The sequence below is a fragment of the Vulpes lagopus genome, chromosome 5 (genome assembly GCF_018345385.1).
Source record: "Vulpes lagopus strain Blue_001 chromosome 5, ASM1834538v1, whole genome shotgun sequence".
In the NCBI taxonomy this organism is placed as follows: Eukaryota; Metazoa; Chordata; class Mammalia; order Carnivora; family Canidae; genus Vulpes; species Vulpes lagopus.
In genome coordinates, this window is record NC_054828.1 from 98,855,958 (window position 1) to 98,872,264 (window position 16,307).

Below are 16,307 nucleotides of genomic sequence, written 5' to 3' on the forward strand. Positions count from 1 at the left end.
CCTGGAGGCCAGCTTTCTCCTGGCCTGTTTCTTATTTGTCAGGCAACCAAGATACATCTTTACTGAAAAATACGTGAAGCCGCTTATTGGTGAGCAGAGAGGTTGAGGAAGAGGAGTCAAGATAAGCAGTTGTCTCCAAAGTCATTATGACAAAAAGTGTAGATTTAGTCATTGGAAAACATTTAGTGAGGACTGACTGTGTTCTGAGTGGTGTTCAATAGGAACAGAACTACCACTAAACCAACAGGTAGAGGCGGGGAGAGTGGGGAGGCAAGCAATATGAATCAATAAACAAGAAAAATACTAGATGAGGATAAGTGCAATTCAGAGAATCAGAACAGGCTGATATAGTTCTGGTTCTGAGCAAATAGAGACTAGTGATAAATCACCCATTTTCTTTCCTCTGGTATCTCCAGACCTGGCTCAGAGACACGGTGCAACCAAAACTGTGCCCAGGATACAGATGAAAAAACATCTGCAAAAGGAGCCCCCTATTTCTGGTCTAAGGAAAGGGAAGGAGAGCCCCTCCAGGTCAGAGAGAGTAGAAAAACCCTGTTTACATCAGTCTTTCCTGCCCCAGCCTCCAGCTATCTATTGGCGGTAGTGGTGAAAGGCAGTGGCAGCTGGACAGGTAACAGAACTCTGAGAGAGGGGAACCTTTCTCTCTGACCACAGAAACTGGGATCCTAAGAGCATTGAGGAGAATCTCTAATGCTTTCCCCAACCCCCGTCTTGGTCTGTGTGTCTGGGTCTCAATCCCTCTGTCTCTCAGGGTGTGTGTGTGTGTGTGTGTGTGTGTGTGTGTGTGTGTTTTGGCACAGCAGAGGAGGGAAACTAAAACCCTGGCTTTTCAGCCAGAAGACCAAAGTGAGAGGGGGAGAGAGCAGGATCTCCTGGGAATTGGAAAGTGTTGGGGAATTCATGGAGAGGAGAGAGCTAGAGAAAGTGATTCATTATAGTGTGTGAATGCCTGAGCTCACCCTACACAGCATACCGTTGGGGTTTAGAACTGCACCAGGGCCCCAGACCGGTCCCAAGTCCCTGACAAGCACACACACACGGAGCAGATTGGAGTCGCACAGCAAAACCTTAAAAATTGAACTGACATTGGTCAGTGGTTACAGCCCAGAGATAGCAGCAACTTGCAGCTGGAACCTAACCAGGCATTTGCCTGATAAGCCAAAAAAAAAAAAATCAACATTTTTGTAGGGTTTAAACAAGACCCAGAAACTCATGACAATATGCAAAATGTCTAGATATAATCCAAAATTACATGACATTTGAAGACCCAGGAAAATCTCCACATCTCTCAAGGAAAAAGACAAAAGGACAATCAAGAGACAACTCTGAGATGACACAAGAGTTAAAATTAAGGCATTAAAGCAGCTTTGACAATTATGCTCCAAGAAATACAGGCAAATCTTGAACAGAAAGATAGTCTCATCAGAGAAATAGACAATACAAAAAGAACTGAATTCAAGTTTCGGGAATAAAGAATATAATAATCACACTGCAAACATTGCATAGGCTCAATTTTTTTTCCTCTTAAGTTCTTTGAAATATGTATGGTAGTTGAAAGCAAAGGTCATAACATTGTCTGGTGGGATTTGAGTTTATGCTTATACAATCCCCACAACAACTATGATTGGAAAACAATAGAGTGAAGGGAACTACATGGTTTGCTTCTCCTTCTGCTCCTCCCGCTCATGCTCTCTCTCTTCTTGCAAATAAATAAAATCTTTTTTTTAAAGGTGTATACATATTTATCTAGTGACTGTAGATGCTGGATTCATAGATGCTTAAAAAGATATGTTCTAGAATGTTTATAGTATTGTTCTTATTTATAACCCGGATTGAAAGAATTCAAATGTCCAGAAACAATAGATTGATAAAGTGTAGCATATTCATACAGTGGAACACCATGCAGCAGTGAGTGAACTACAGCAACACACAGTGTCATGGATGAGTTTCACAGACCTCATGTTGAGTAAAAGAAACCAGACACAAAGGAATCTATTCAAAAACGGGCAAAACCAGCCTAGGGACATCATGAGAGCAGATATTAGGGAGGAGAACAGGAGAAATGCCTGGGAGTCTGGCAACATTCTATGACCGGGGTGGAAGTTTCATGGTCTGTATGTTTTGTGCACTTTTTCTGGAAGTATATTATGCATCAATAAAAACAATTTTGGAACTACTTTTAAAAACCAGAATGGAAATATTAACAGGGGAGGTGCTGTTGTTATGGAAAGGAAAGAGGTCCAGAAGAGAAGTGATTTCAGGATTAGAATTAGATAAAAAAATAAAAAAATAAAAGAATTAGATAAGCAAATACTTATTAAGCATCTGCCATATGCCAGAACTTTCCTAAATGCTTTTGTATGCATTATCCCATTTAACCCACCCACCATAAACAAAGGAGAGCATGAACACAATGATAATAGAAATCAGCAGTATTGAGTATTGTTGCATGATTTTTAAGAATAACTCCCAATTCTCCATCCAGGAGTTGGAAACCAGCAGGCCCTTTGCAGAAGAGTCTGAAAGGTCCCTCTTCTGGGCCTGGCATTCCCCACGGCCTTACACCAGACATCTGACCTCCTCTTCAAGTGCATTTATATCCAAAGCCCCAGAAATGCCTTGAGTGGACTTTGTAATTTTTTGTTTACTTAAAGAATATTTTCTTGCACAAAATTTAAATCTGTTGTATAGGACAAAAAGCATGGCAAAGGCATCCGTTCATTTTTCTTTGAGATTCTCTGTGAAAAGTAAAGACATTTCCTAATACATTCTCAGATAGTACAACTTTTTTTTAATAAAACCTTTTATATAGAATGTTTAACAGTTGTATTAGTAAGAAGTGTCTTGGGACATAAGGTAAAAGAATGAAAACCGATCCAAAAAGAAAAAAGGAAAAAAAAAAACAAAAACGGCAGGGAGAAGAAGACACTGCCAAAGAGTAATCTTCAAGAGCTTCCTCACATCGTCCATGGCAAGACAGATGCTGTGGGGGCATCTAGCTGGTAACATGATCTGATTATCTGAAGCCTTCGATTAAGATATAACCAGACCTGATGCATCAGGGATACTGGCTCCTTCTGAAACACATTTCAGCAGGACTGCTGTGGAGTGTTTTGTGGCACCTCCTCCAGGAATACAATACAAAACTCAGATCATTTCAGGAATGTGTTTTTTTTTTTCTATTTCTTCTCCATTGAAGCTGTTCTTATAGTTCTAAACTTCTGTTCCTTCTGGGATTTCACTACCTGTGGTGCATTATGAATCCTATAGCTTTCTTATTAATGTCTACATAGAGTGTGCTATACTTTGTCACATATAATACATCACTTGGTTAAATGTAAAATGTTTAAATATGCCAAAGTTTTTGTTTTTGTTTTGTTACATCTTCATTTCTTGTTTGTTTTCTTTTCTCTTTCTTTTTTTTTTTTTTTTTTGAAAGATTTTATTTTTTATTCATGAGAGACACAGAGAGAGAGGCAGAGACATAGGCAGAGGGAGAAGCAAGTTCCTTGCAGGGAGCCTGATGTGGGTCTCCATTCTGGAACTCCGGGATCACACCCTGAGCCGAAGGCAGATGCTCAACCACTGAGCCACCCAGGTGTCCCTGTTTGTTTTCTTTTTTAAAGAGAGGGGAGAAGCAGCAGAGATAAGGAGAGAGAGAATCCCAAGCAGGCTCCACACTCAGCGCAGAGCCTGATTCAAAGCTTCATCTCATGACCCTGAGATCATGACCTGAGCAGAAATCAAGAGTCCATCACTCAACTGATTGAGCCACCCAGGAGCCCCCATCTTCATTTCTTAATTACACTAATTACCTCAGGAGGTGGAAGTGGCTCAGGCCCTGTTAACCTCTAAGGGGTTCCAGGTCCTATTATTACCTGTAGATGAGCAGTGAGCCTAAGGACCGTGTTTTCCTTCTTGCTTTCCCTAAGCTGCTCCCATGATACCATGTTGTCAGTGGTCAAGTCAAAGTATCCTACAGGCCATAAGAGTGTCACAGGGCTCATTTACAACCTTCAGGAGAGGTGCAAGAGGTGAGATTCCTGAGGCAATGACTGCTTAGCTTGAGTTCTCTTGCAAACAAGGTGGGGCCAGATGGCAGGTAGAATTAGGGCCTTGCTTTCTCCCTTGGTCTCCACCGGCCTGGGAGAAGGGAGTAATCAGGATGGCTTGAGGTTTACTCAGGATGCTTTGCATCTCCTTGCAATGCTTTGCTTTGGGCTTCATTTGTCCCAACCACCCCCCTCCACTGGCTATCCGCAGACCAGGCAAAGGCCCAGCTGGCTGTTCCCCTGAGCTGTGCCCAGGAGAGCAGGCCCTGGAATGCACTACCCTAGCTAATGAACAGACACTGCAAACAGACACACTCTTGTGGAGGACGCTAATCACCCCAGCGCACAAATCTAACCTTCCTACATCCCCTCCTCACCAGGGATCAGCTCCCTGACTGGCCTGCCAGGGGCTGAGGTTGAGGCCATGGAGGGCAAGGAGAAAGGACCCCGACGCCAAGCATCCCGAGCAGACCCTGAGGTTCCAGGCCTTTCTGCAGATGGTCAACTCTAAGACGGAGAAAAAAAAGACTCAAGTCTCCAGGACCTGGTTGAGAGTGAGAGGAGTTGCTTGGCCACTGGGTTACAGCCCCCCTGATCCACTGGCGAGTGGGCGGGAGGCAGGAAGGAACAGCCTGGCCCCAAGCCCGCCTCCTGGCCACACTGGGGGCCGTGGCAAGGAAGGAGGAAGGCTCATACTTGGGGCAGCACCCAGCCAGCTGAACCCTTCTCAGGTGCCTGCCAGGGCGGACTTGTAGAGAGGGAGAACGCCTCCATCTGCTGTGTGAACAGAGAAGAGAGGAGGGTGGTAAAGCGGATGCAGGGAGAGAAGGAAATGGCAGTTTCCTGGGGACAGGAGCCAGAAGTGAGGACAGCTAGTTGGGGATGGAAGGTGGCCCCCATGAGTGGAGAAGGGGGGACCCAGGCAGCAGGGGCAGACAGACATAAGACCCAGCATCGTCAGTGACCAGCTCTGTGGCCTTAACCTACCAGATCCTCAGTCTCCCCGCTTGGGAACGAGATGATAGAGCCCTGAGCACGGCTGTGGGGAGCCCCAGACTTGCCTGCAGATTGCTTAGCTCATAGTAGGTCCTCAGTAAACAGTGCTGGTCATAGCAAGTGGCCTCCGCCTACACTCCGGCCACAAGGTTGAGGGGTGGTGGCTGTAGCGAGCACCCCTTGGAGTACTATGCTCCGGATTCAAAATCTCTGAGGAGGAGAAGTCTGGGAAGAGACTCCCGCCCTCCTTGCCTCGGTGCCCCCAGCGAGCCCAGGCCCATCTGATGCAAATCCGAATCCGCATTCGCATTTCACCAAGGAGTCTTTTGGCCCGAGGGAGTGGAAGGACCTGCTCGGCTGGAACGGTTTTTTTTTTTTTTTTTTTTTCCCTCCCAGGCGACGTCCGATGGGTGTGTCGGGCAGGAGGTGATATTTGACGGAACCGGCGCGGTCGAGCTGCAGCGGAGCCAAGGGCAACAGGCAGCGGGCGAGAGATGGCCTCCCCGGACCTGCCGCCCCCCACCAGCCATGCCCCGCCCGAAGTGCCCCTGGGGGTCATGCTGTTCCTCACCATCCCCTACGCCTTCTTCTTGCCCGAGCTGGTGAGTGCTGCGCGTGGGCTGCCTGCAGAAGGGGAGGGCCCCGGAGAAGCGCACTCCCTGGGGACAAGGGCTCCCTGGGGACAGGGGCACAGCCGAGCTGCTCTGGGCTCGGCTCCCCCACTGCTCAGACTCAGCCCCACGGTCCCTAATCCCTCCCTGTGCTCCTCCCAATTCCAGCAGTATGGTGGGTTTCCCAAACAAACCCAGGGTGACAGCCAGGCCACCTGGTGATCGGAGGGTCAGTGAGGGATGGGGGGATGCTGCTAAAATATGCCAGGTCCTGGGGAAGATGCTGGAAATCGACTTTGATATGGTTTCTTTTCTCCAACCACTTGCTTATTTCTGCTTTTCTCAAGTTCAAAACAGGACAGTGGTGGGGGGCGGCTCTGTCTTTCCTTCTGAGAGGAGGTCTTCCAAGATTTTCTTAGCTGTCTGTCACATTCGCTGACTTTGAACTTTGACTTGTAGACTCTGTGCAAGAGGTAGCTTGTGACAACATCTGCCATAAAACAGTTGTGTGAGCCGCCCTGGTTGTGCACTGGAACCTGTCACCGCATAGTCTGAGATACCCTGCAGCTGATTTGTGGCCGAAATCCCTGCCAGGGGCGGGGGGGGGGGGGGGGGGGGGTGGCTCGCACAGGTTGCAGTCTGCAGAGCTCTGCACACAGTGTCCATCTGAGCCAGCTGTCACTATCTTCTTTCTACTCAGGGGGACACTGAAGTCTGGTGAGCAATTCAGGGCAAAGGAGTTAGCTTTGTTTTGGAACACCCCCTGAAGTATCTAGCTTGTGGGTGACACTCTTACCAGCCCTGAATTTGGCAGTGCTGACCCCGGGCCTGGGAGGGGAAGGTGGAAAGTGGTCCCAGTTTTCAGGTGGACCTGACTAGCCCTCTCTCATCATCTGCTGGAAGGCTGGGCCTGATCCAGCGACCCTGTGGCAAAGTGGTTAAAGTGTGCCCATTGATGGCACCAAGAAAGGGAAGCCAGGCAGGGTGGACCCAACATTCGGGGGGCTCCAGCTGAAACCCCACCCAAGAGCCAGACCTGCCACCCCAGGGGGAGCATAAGCCAGGCGGATGACAGCTTAGTGCTCTTGCAAGTGCTCTGTGCCTGGCCCTGGGTGTGTCCCTCCCCTCAGAACAACCACATGAACTGCCAGGATTGTGGTCCACTCCACTGCTTTGTACGGAGTGCATGCTTTATGCCAATTGTGCAAAGCCCCCGCTACAGGCCCTGCCTTCCCAGGTTCCCCGCCCGCTGGAGAGAGACTCCCAAGGACTTCTCCACAGTCAGACTCTGCTTGAGGTGGTTGGTGACTGCCCTGGGCTGTGGCATCAGCAAGGAGAGACCTGACCTTGTCAAGTCAGGGAGGGATTCAGACCTACCACTGAGGCAGCAGTTTTGGTGCTGGACCTCAATGGATAGGGTGGCTCTCCAGACTGGCGGCCAGTGCCAGCCTGGAAAGGAAAGGCACTGGAATCCAGGAGAGCCCAGCAGGCAGCAGGCTGAAGGGAAGGGGCTTACAGAACTAGGAAACCCCCTAGGAGGGATGTCCTCATGATAGGGGCCACCTCATGCACCCACTGCCTGAGGCTGGGCTCCTGTATGCTCCTGCCTGTCTCTGGAGCATTAAGTACCTCAAGGGGTAGGGTATGTCATTGGCTCGATTGTATTCACTTATTTTTCTTTTGAAGTACTTGTAGATCTATAACAAAGCCATGTGAATAGTACAGAGAGTTCCCTTATACTCTACTCAGCTTCCCTTAAAGTCTCCAGCTTACCTCATACAGCTATCAAAATCAGGAAATTAGCATCGATATTTTCATTGGTCAACGGTTCTAATAAACCTCACTCAAATTGTGCTGATGTGTCCACTCACGTCATTTTTCCGGTCCAGGTTCCAGTCAAGGATTCTGCATTGCCTTTGGTTGTCTTATCTCCTTTGTCTCCTTCAGTCTGTGTCTTAACATTTTTGAAGAAAATGTGGTTTTGTAGATGTCCTTTCATTTGGCCTTGTCTGATGTTTTCTTATTTACAACCTTAGTTTTTTTTTAAAGGTTTCTTTAAAAAAAGAAATTTCTTTAATTTGTTTTTATTGAAGTTCGATTTGCCAACATATAGTATATATTTGTTTTGAGAGAGAGAGAACATGAGTGGGAGGGGCAGCAGGAGAAAGAGAGAGAGAATCTAAAGCAGACTCCAAGCTGAGTGGGGAGCCTGACATGGGGCTCGATCTCACGACTCCGAGATCGAGACAGGAGCTGAAATCAAGAGTTGGGCACTTAACCAACTGCACCACCCAGGTGCCCCTACAAGTTTAGTTTTAATTCACAAGTGATCCTTATTCATTGTGGAATACTTAGAAAATACGGAAATAAATATAACACATTTATATGCATGTATTCATATATATCTATGTATATGTATATGTATATGTATGTATCTAATGGGTATATTCTGTACGTGTATTTTGTACTGGCTTTTCCTTAAAAGCATGTTCCTAGCACAGACTATAGAATCAAGTGTGCCTGCCTCATATCTAGGACCAGGGACCAGGGATGGGAGGTGAACCAGAGAGGAGAGAGAATATCAAGTTGGTTGGTTGATTCTGATCCCATTGAGCAGAAGATATGCTGGGCTGGAGAAGAGGGTGAGAATCAGCTCAAGAGACACCCCTCTGCCCCCCGACCACCTGGGCATGCTGCACTATGCTGCACCTGGGCACTGAGCACCAGGAGGGCTGACTACGGAGCACCAGGCCTTGGGGGCCCAGCAGACTCTCAGTCTGGAGACCTGAGGCATCATAGACATCTGTATGTTTGTCTAAGGACATGAGTCCAGAGAGTGGATGAAACCAGGAGCTCAGGGCAGCAGAAAGGGGCAGTTAGCAAGTGGAATCCATACCTGGATTCAGATACAGTCGGTGATGGGGGTGGCCCAGGGTGGACATGGGTGGTGTCTGCAGGCACACTTGCCTCCAGCCACTATTTACCAAGCACCCACTGTGAGGTCTGGAGAGCAGGGCCCGTGCCAAGGGCCTTTCCATGGGAGTGAGGGACAAAACTATAAGAAGAGCAGCACTCCAATGAGGCCCTGAGCTCTTAACTCTGGCTCCCCGAGGCCCCCCTGCCACTCCTGCTGCTAGCAGCAAGCAGTCTCAGGCTCTTTTGCTGTAACAACAGTGACAAACTAGGGTGATGAGAGGATCAGCATATTCGCCCCCCACCCCAGCTCTGCCCCTGGAGCCTGCTCATACAGGCTCTACCTAAGTTGCTTTATTTCAGACTCTTTAACATTAAAATGCACATTTTAAACATTTATTTTATGGTAATTAGAGTTTCATAGGCAGTTACAAATATAGTTCAGAGAGGTCTCTCACAGCCTTCCCCCAGCTTCCCCAGGTAGTTGCATATTTTGTATTGCTAGTCCCATCAAAACCAAGTAACTGATATTGGTAAAGTATGTCCATACTTCTGTGTCATCTTCTCGTGTAGATTCATGTCACCCCCAGAGTCAGAAAACTGCCACCGCGAACGTCTTCCTCCTGCTTCCTTTTTACAGTCACCCGACCCCGGCCTGGTCTTCCTTCTTCCCCTCTAGAACTCCTGGAACCCACCAATTACATCTCTATAATTTTGTTACTTATATTTTGTTAACTTTTCAAGAAAGTTATACAAATAAGAGCGCTGAGGTGGCTCAGTCACTTAAGTATCCAACTCTTGGCCCCTCAAGAGTTTTGGCTCAGGGTCATGATCTTAGGGTAGGGAGATCCAGCACTATGTTGGGCTCCATTCTCAATTCAGAGTCTGCTGGAAATTCTCTCCTTCACCCTCCAGCCCTCCCCCCACTCATGCTCACAAGCTCTCTCTCTCTAAAATAAATAAATCTTTTTTTAAAAAGTTATGTGAATAAATGGAGTCATAGAGTATGTGGCCTTTTGAGATTGGCCTCCTCCACATTGCATAACGCCCTGAAGGTCCACCCGAGTTGTGTATGCATCAATAGTTCCTTCCTTTGATTGCTGCATAGTAGTCCATGGCATGGATGTACCATAGTCTATTTAACCATTGATCCATTGAGACATATTTTAGTCATGTGCAGTTTTCAGCTATTCTACATAAAGCTCAATGAACGTTCACGTACAGGCTTTAGTGCTGGTGTTCTTTTCACTCTTCGGGGAAAATGCCCGAGTGTGATTGTTGGGTTGTATAATAAGTGTGTGCTCACTTTTTATCAAGAAACTGACAAACTGTTTTCCACAGTGCTTGTACATTCCTACCAGCAACTGAGGAGACTTTCTGAAATTTTAACATTAAAATTCGTGTTTTGTTAGGCTTACTGTTGAGTTCAGATTTCTCACTTGAAAATGATACTGATTTCAAAATGTAATCCCTGAGTGTGAAACAGTGCATTTTAAGGTGAGAACAGACATGGTGTATTCCCTCTGCCTTTCATTCTTAGAGTGTGAGAGCCCGCTGGTGCCAGAGCTTGGTGGGGCTGGGGGCCAGGTGACTGGCTCAGCTCTTCAGAGCACACACTGTGCAGGTGGCTGGGGAGGTGGGGAGAGTGATTGCCGTGGGTGGTAGGGGGAGATCATTGCCTGTGTGGTGTGAGTTGACTCATCAACTTTTTTACAAGACGATGGGGATGCTGAGAGCCAACCCAGGTGACTGTGATCTGGGGAGTGCTCTATGAAGCAGAGTCCAAGAAGTCTTTTGACTTTAATCTCTTCACTAGTTAACTTTATTGATTCAATGTTTAATTAAAAAGAAACAGCTAAGATTTCTAGTCAGCCAGGTAAAAGGTAAAATAATTCAGGCACTCTGGTGTTTGATGTTTCAGCCTCTTACCTCGCTTGCATGGTGGTCAGAGGGAAATACTCTGATGCCCCTAGAAGCTCATTCCAGAATCTTAGCTGGGGAAGCTCACCTTTATATCCTCAGTTTCACCTATTTTCAGCCTGCTTCTTCTTCTACTCTATTTGTATGTAAAAGCCTGTCTGAGGGGTGCCTGGGTGGCTCAGTCAGTTAAGTATCTGACTCTTGATTTCAGTTCAGCTCATGATCTCAGGGTCCCAGGATCAAGTCGCCGCTTAGCAGAGAGTCTGCTTGGAATTCTCGCCCTCTGTCCCTTCCTACCCTCTAAAAAAACAGCCTAGCTTGTCCCTACCTTCACCCCCCACCTCACCACCATGTGGCCCCCTCCCACTCTCCTCCTGCAGGATGAGGGAGTTAATGATCTCCATGCCTGGGGGGCCACTGATGCCCACTATAATGCCCCAGAATACCCCCCCCAAAGGGAGAACAAGGGACAGGGAAGGAAGATTGAAGTGTGGGGCCGCAGAAGAGCAATGGAAGAGGCATTGTGGGAAGTCATCCATGTTAACCTCCCTATGTTGCCTGGACCCACTTTGGCCTCCCTGCACCAGTCCCATCTTTATTCTTAGGGGCACCCAGTGTGGTTCAGGAAAATAGAATCGGTCGGTACAGGGTCAAGAGCCTGGCTGTGCTACTAAATCACTGTGAGAGCTTGGGCAGATTACTTAACCACTCTGAGCCTCAACAGTGGAGAGAGTAACAGTAAAGATCTCATAAGACAGCTCTGGGGGCTCAGTAAGGACATTCACAGGATACAACAGAGCATCACAACTGTTCTAGAAATGTGAGCCCATGTATTTTATTGTTGGTCATCTGGACTCTTATTAGAAAGTGTGGGTCTCCTGTGAGCAACTTCCAACTGTGAACCAACAGATATTCACTGAGATGCTGCTACAGCTCAAGCCATATGCTCTGCTCTCAGGGGGTACAAGAATGAGAAAGTTTTAATAAGGAGGGTAAGGTAAGTCAGGAGCCCTGTCTTGAAGGAATGGCGCATGAACACATGGAGAACACCCCATGATAGGAAAGAGTGAAAAGCCGGAGTGCACAGCCCCAATTGCCAAAGACTCCGGGGGCTAGATACTTGTCAGGCTAAGCTCACTCAAGGCGGGGTCTTGGCATTCTTCAAGGGTTTGGACTGAGGGATTAGATGTGTGCTTGTTCAGACGAGCACTTCCTATGACCAGGAGGTTAACAAGTATATAAAATCCTGCTGTAAGGAGAGAGGAGATGGCCACCCTTTAATCCCATGTGTTCACTCAACACATACTTCTTGAGCACCCACTCTGTGCCAAGCATGGGGATATAAAGACGAAGAAGGCAGACACCACCCCTGCCTTCTGGAGCGTGACGCCTGATGGGGCAGAGGGAGACCAGCCTAGGAGATGGGTGAATGGAGCTGTGCTGTGCTGTCAGGGTGTGGGAGGAAACAAATAATCAGATAATAAAAACATTCTTATCCATCCAAAGTCTAAAGAGAATTGTGGCTTGCAGGGTTCCAGCCCATATCACAGTGTGGACCATAGAAGGGTGAGCTAAAGCTGAGAGGCCCTTGGAACTAACTGGCACACTCGCCCTCTGCCCAAGTCTGGACTTCTGGTCCTATCCTTCCCTGACCATCTGACCAAACCATGCACAACTTTCTCTGAACCAGTGGCCTCTCTCAATTCCAACAAGACAGGCACCAAGCTGCTGCTGGAAGGTCAGCCCACCGGGAGGATTTCATGTAACTAGCAGGTGCTCTGAAGGAAATAACCCAGGTCCTCCCCAGGTAGCAGGGAGGAGCCTGGCAGCATTCTGACCTGCTGGAATGTGGGGAGCCCCAGATAAGAAGTCTCACCAATAAGTGCCTCACCTGCTGCCAGCGCCCTTCCAGGAGTTTTTGCCTAGAGAACTTTCCCCTGGGGCAAGGCAGATCCATGGGAGGCAGGAGAAGTTTCTGGAGTGTTGTCCAGATTGGTAAGTGGCAGGAAGCAGGCAGCCCACATAGGGAGGGGTGGGGGAGCCCCACCTGAGTTCCCTGGCCTTTACCCCTCTCTTCTCTCCCAGCCCTCCCCTCCTTGAGTCCTCCCATCCCTGCTAGCCAGCCCTGCCCCATGTTATCACTTAATCAGATCTTTCCCACCTCAGCCAGAATAGATGTCTGTGCACCTGATCCTGTTGCAATAGAGCCAGCCCGTACCCAGGTTCCACAGCTTCTTGAGGCATAGGTCCCCCCTCCCGCCTCGAGCTATACCTAGAATGTCCCAGATGGGTCAGAGAGTGGGGCCAGACATCATAGGCTTGGGACCCCAGAATCTTCTGACCTATGTCAAAGTAGCCTGCCTTGGCTCTTCCCTTGGAGGGATTCTCTGAGCTTTGCTTTTCTGCTCACAGCCCAGCCCCACCTCCATGCGCATCTGCACCCTGTCTCTGCCCAAGTGATGCTGGATGGGTGTGGGAGGGGTGGTGTGACTATTTGAACATTGTCCTCTCTGACAGCACATTTTTGGTTTTAGGATTTTATTTATTCATGAGACACAGAGAGAGAGGCAGAGACACAGGCAGAGGGAGAAGAAGACTCCCTGAAGGGAGCCTGATGTAGGACTTGATCCCGGGATCATGCCCTGAGCTGAAGGCAGATGCTCAACTGCTGAGCCACCCAGGCGTCCCTGACAGCACATTTTTGTATAGGTTTTCCTATGTGCTGGCAGAGAAGGCCTTGGGGTGGGAAAGCTTCCCAGGGAATCCTCTCTGCTCTCTGGGGGAAGGTGCTGCTGATCTGGAGAATTTCTAGAGTCTATGAGGTAATGGAGCAGGAAGGGGGTGGGGATGAAACAAATGGGTATTTGTCCCTATTCTGTCCTGACTTCTGGTGGAAATGCCAGTCCGTGGTTGGGCCACAGTGTGCAGGCCCAAAGGTGTCAGCTCGTGCCACCTGCATGGGAATCAGGCCCAGGCATACGAGACTGAGCAGCTGGGGAGTGGAAGGTCCAGCCACCTGCCTCCTGCCTCCTTTCCAAGTCAGCAGTGTATACAGAACACCTGCTTTGTGCCAGGCTCTGTGCCCTACACTGGGGACATGAAAACCATAGAGCAGAGTCCTGCATCTGGGAGCTCGGGGCCTGGGGAGGAGGCAGTGGAGAGACAAAACTATGAAGGAGGTCACCGAGTGGTACACTGGGGACTTGGCAGTCAAGAATGGCTTCCTGGAGGAGGTGACTCTGGTCTGGGTCCTGCCCTTGGTCACAAAATGTCTGTGGATTCTTGAGAGAAAGAGGAGGTGGGGAACCTCCCCTGAGCCTGGCTCCTAGGCTCACCTGGGGATTTTCTGGGAACGTGTGAAGCGACATGATGTTAAAATCCACAGTGAGGGATCCCTGGGTGGCGCAGCGGTTTGGCGCCTGCCTTTGGCCCAGGGCGCGATCCTGGAGACCCGGGATCGAATCCCACGTCGGGCTCCCGGTGCATGGAGCCTGCTTCTCCCTCTGCCTGTGTCTCTGCCTCTCTCTCTCTCTCTGTGTGACTATCATGAATGAATAAAAGTTTAAAAAAAATTATTAAAAAAAAAAAAAAATCCACAGTGAAAGCCAAAGAGAAAGAGACCAGGGTAGGAGGGAGCCTGTCCACCAGGCCACTGTGGGGACAGGAGAGTGGGATGCATTTGTCTGCTTTTACATCTTTTCTCTCCTTTCTAATTTATCTCAGGGGCACAAGTTTAAAAAAAAAAAAAAAGTAAAAAAATAATAATAAAATAAAAAAATAAGTAGAAAAATTTCTGCCTTAAAAAGTCTGTTTTTTATTTGTTTGGTTTTTTTCAGTAAGAGACAAGAGGGAAAGCTCTTTAGACTTTGGATGGATAAGACTGTTTTTATTATCCTCTTTTCTATAAACCTGCACTGCTCAGTCAGTAAAAAAAAGCTGGGTCAGTGGGGGTGCCAGGTCTGAATGGGTGGGCGCGGTCCTGGGGGAGGAAGCCAGGAGGGGCGAGGAAGGCAAGGGAGGCCCCGCTGACTCACCACCCCTCCCGGGCTGTGGCATCCTGCCCCTCCCCAGCACACGCCCCAAGGTAGGCACAGATTTTCCCTGGCCTGCGGCCAGCCCGGTCCCGAGAGCACTTATGGACACCAAGGGCTCCTTATAGGACTCGTTCTGCCGGGCGCGGCGGTGGAGGGAGCCCCGGCCAGGCCAGCACTATTGTTCCTGGAGCGGATAAGACACGGGCCCTCACCTCACCGGAGGCCAGGGGGCCTGGGCCACCATTTCCTGCTAACCTTAAAGCCACAGAGAAAACTCTCACCCTGAATCAGGATGTGGTGACTCAGTGTTTGGAAGTGTCCTAGGTTAAATTACGGAGCGCAGGACTTCCATACAATGCTGGTTGTGTGCGAGGACGGGCTTCCAGGCCAGGCCTGGCACGCTCCCGTGGGTAACTTTGGGTAAAGCGCTTGGCCTCTCAGAACCGGTTTCCTCCCCTGTAAGAAGGAGGTAAGTAAGGATTCCTGTTCAGAAGCTTCACAGGCTGCCAGGCGCCAGACTCAGGCATGGGAGCTGCCCTGTGGGCTGGAGTCAGCACCCATGTGGGTCTCCAAGGTGGCCACAGGTGGGGCACCTGGCTCCCTGAGCGCCCTAGAGAAGGCCAGCACCGCCCAGCATGGGCCCTGGCTCGTCCACACTGAGTTCCACTCACTGCAAGTATGGGATGCTCCAGGAGCTCCCCACCTGTCCCATCTGCAGCATTTCTGTGCCCTTCCTCACCCAGGCTCACGCTGCCCGCTGCCCACGCAGGCCCCAGTGTGGCCCCCAGATCCCACAGGCATGTTGTGGTCTACCACTGGGAGTGTTTCTGCCCCAAGGGACAGCTCTGTGGAGGAAGGGACAGGGACAGGGGTGCACACCAGCACAGGAAGAGGCCCCTGGCTGGAGGAAGGCAGGCATTCTAGAGCAAAGGTCTCCACACACCAACTGTGACCCACAGAAAAGAGAAATTTTCATGGCAACCTGGTACACGTGTGTGTGTGTGTGTGTGTGTGTGTGTGTGTGAAAGAGAGAGAGAGAGAGATATGAAACAACAGATTCAGGACACTGTTTCTGTTTCCCATGGGCAATGTACTCCTGTTTGCTATCTAGTCTACTTAATCTTTTAATACTGTTGGTGACAAACTAAATAGATTTCACCACCCACGAATGAATCTCAACCCACACTGGGAAGCCCCAGGGCTAGGGGCACTGACGGAGGCTCAGGGAGACTGGCCCAGAGTGGAGAGGGCGAGGCAGGCTGTGGCCTGAGTGTGGTCTGAGGGGCACTGGAAACTGGCAGGGTATTCTAAGAGGGAATGAGGTCCCAGGTCCCAGGCACCCCAGGTGGTCCTCAGCAGTGCTGTGACAAGGGCTGTCGTGGGCTCAGACTGGCTTGAAAGGAAAGAAAGTAGACTATGGCCACATGCTGGGAAGTCCGCAGCCCATCAACTGTACCTCTGTGTTGATTCTTTGGCAGCATTGCTGTGTCCCCGGGGCCTTGGCTTTTTCTCTCCATCTCTCTCCTCTTCCATTTCATAGCTCCAGGACTAATACCAGGCACAGCAATGGCCAGAGCAAGAACAGGGACTGTCTCATCTGGGTCTCCTTAGGCATAAGGGACCCCTTCCTAGCGGTCCCCTAAAAGCTTCCCCCTGAAAGGGCTGGACACGGTCACACAACTGTCCCAGCCAGGGCATGCAACAAGCCTACTGAATGTCGGAAAGTCACCAACTACATCCCCTTCCTGCCGATACCTCCT

The 16,307-nt window shown here is 49.4% G+C and overlaps 1 protein-coding gene across 2 annotated transcripts in view; it reads left to right on the plus strand.

Moving 5' to 3' along the window:
- Positions 1 to 4,473: 4,473 nt before the first annotated feature.
- MALL (mal, T cell differentiation protein like) overlaps positions 4,474 to 16,307 on the plus strand; it is a 29,139-nt gene continuing 17,305 nt past the window's right edge. The window contains exons 1-2 of one of the 2 annotated variants that reach the window (XM_041757452.1): positions 4,474 to 4,627; positions 5,466 to 5,671. In XM_041757452.1, the coding sequence (XP_041613386.1) occupies positions 5,564 to 5,671 (108 nt within the window). In that variant the 5' untranslated portion in view covers positions 4,474 to 4,627; positions 5,466 to 5,563. Of the gene's footprint in view, positions 4,628 to 4,697; positions 4,805 to 5,465; positions 5,672 to 16,307 lie in introns of those variants that run through there. The other variant, XM_041757453.1, reaches the window with a different exon arrangement.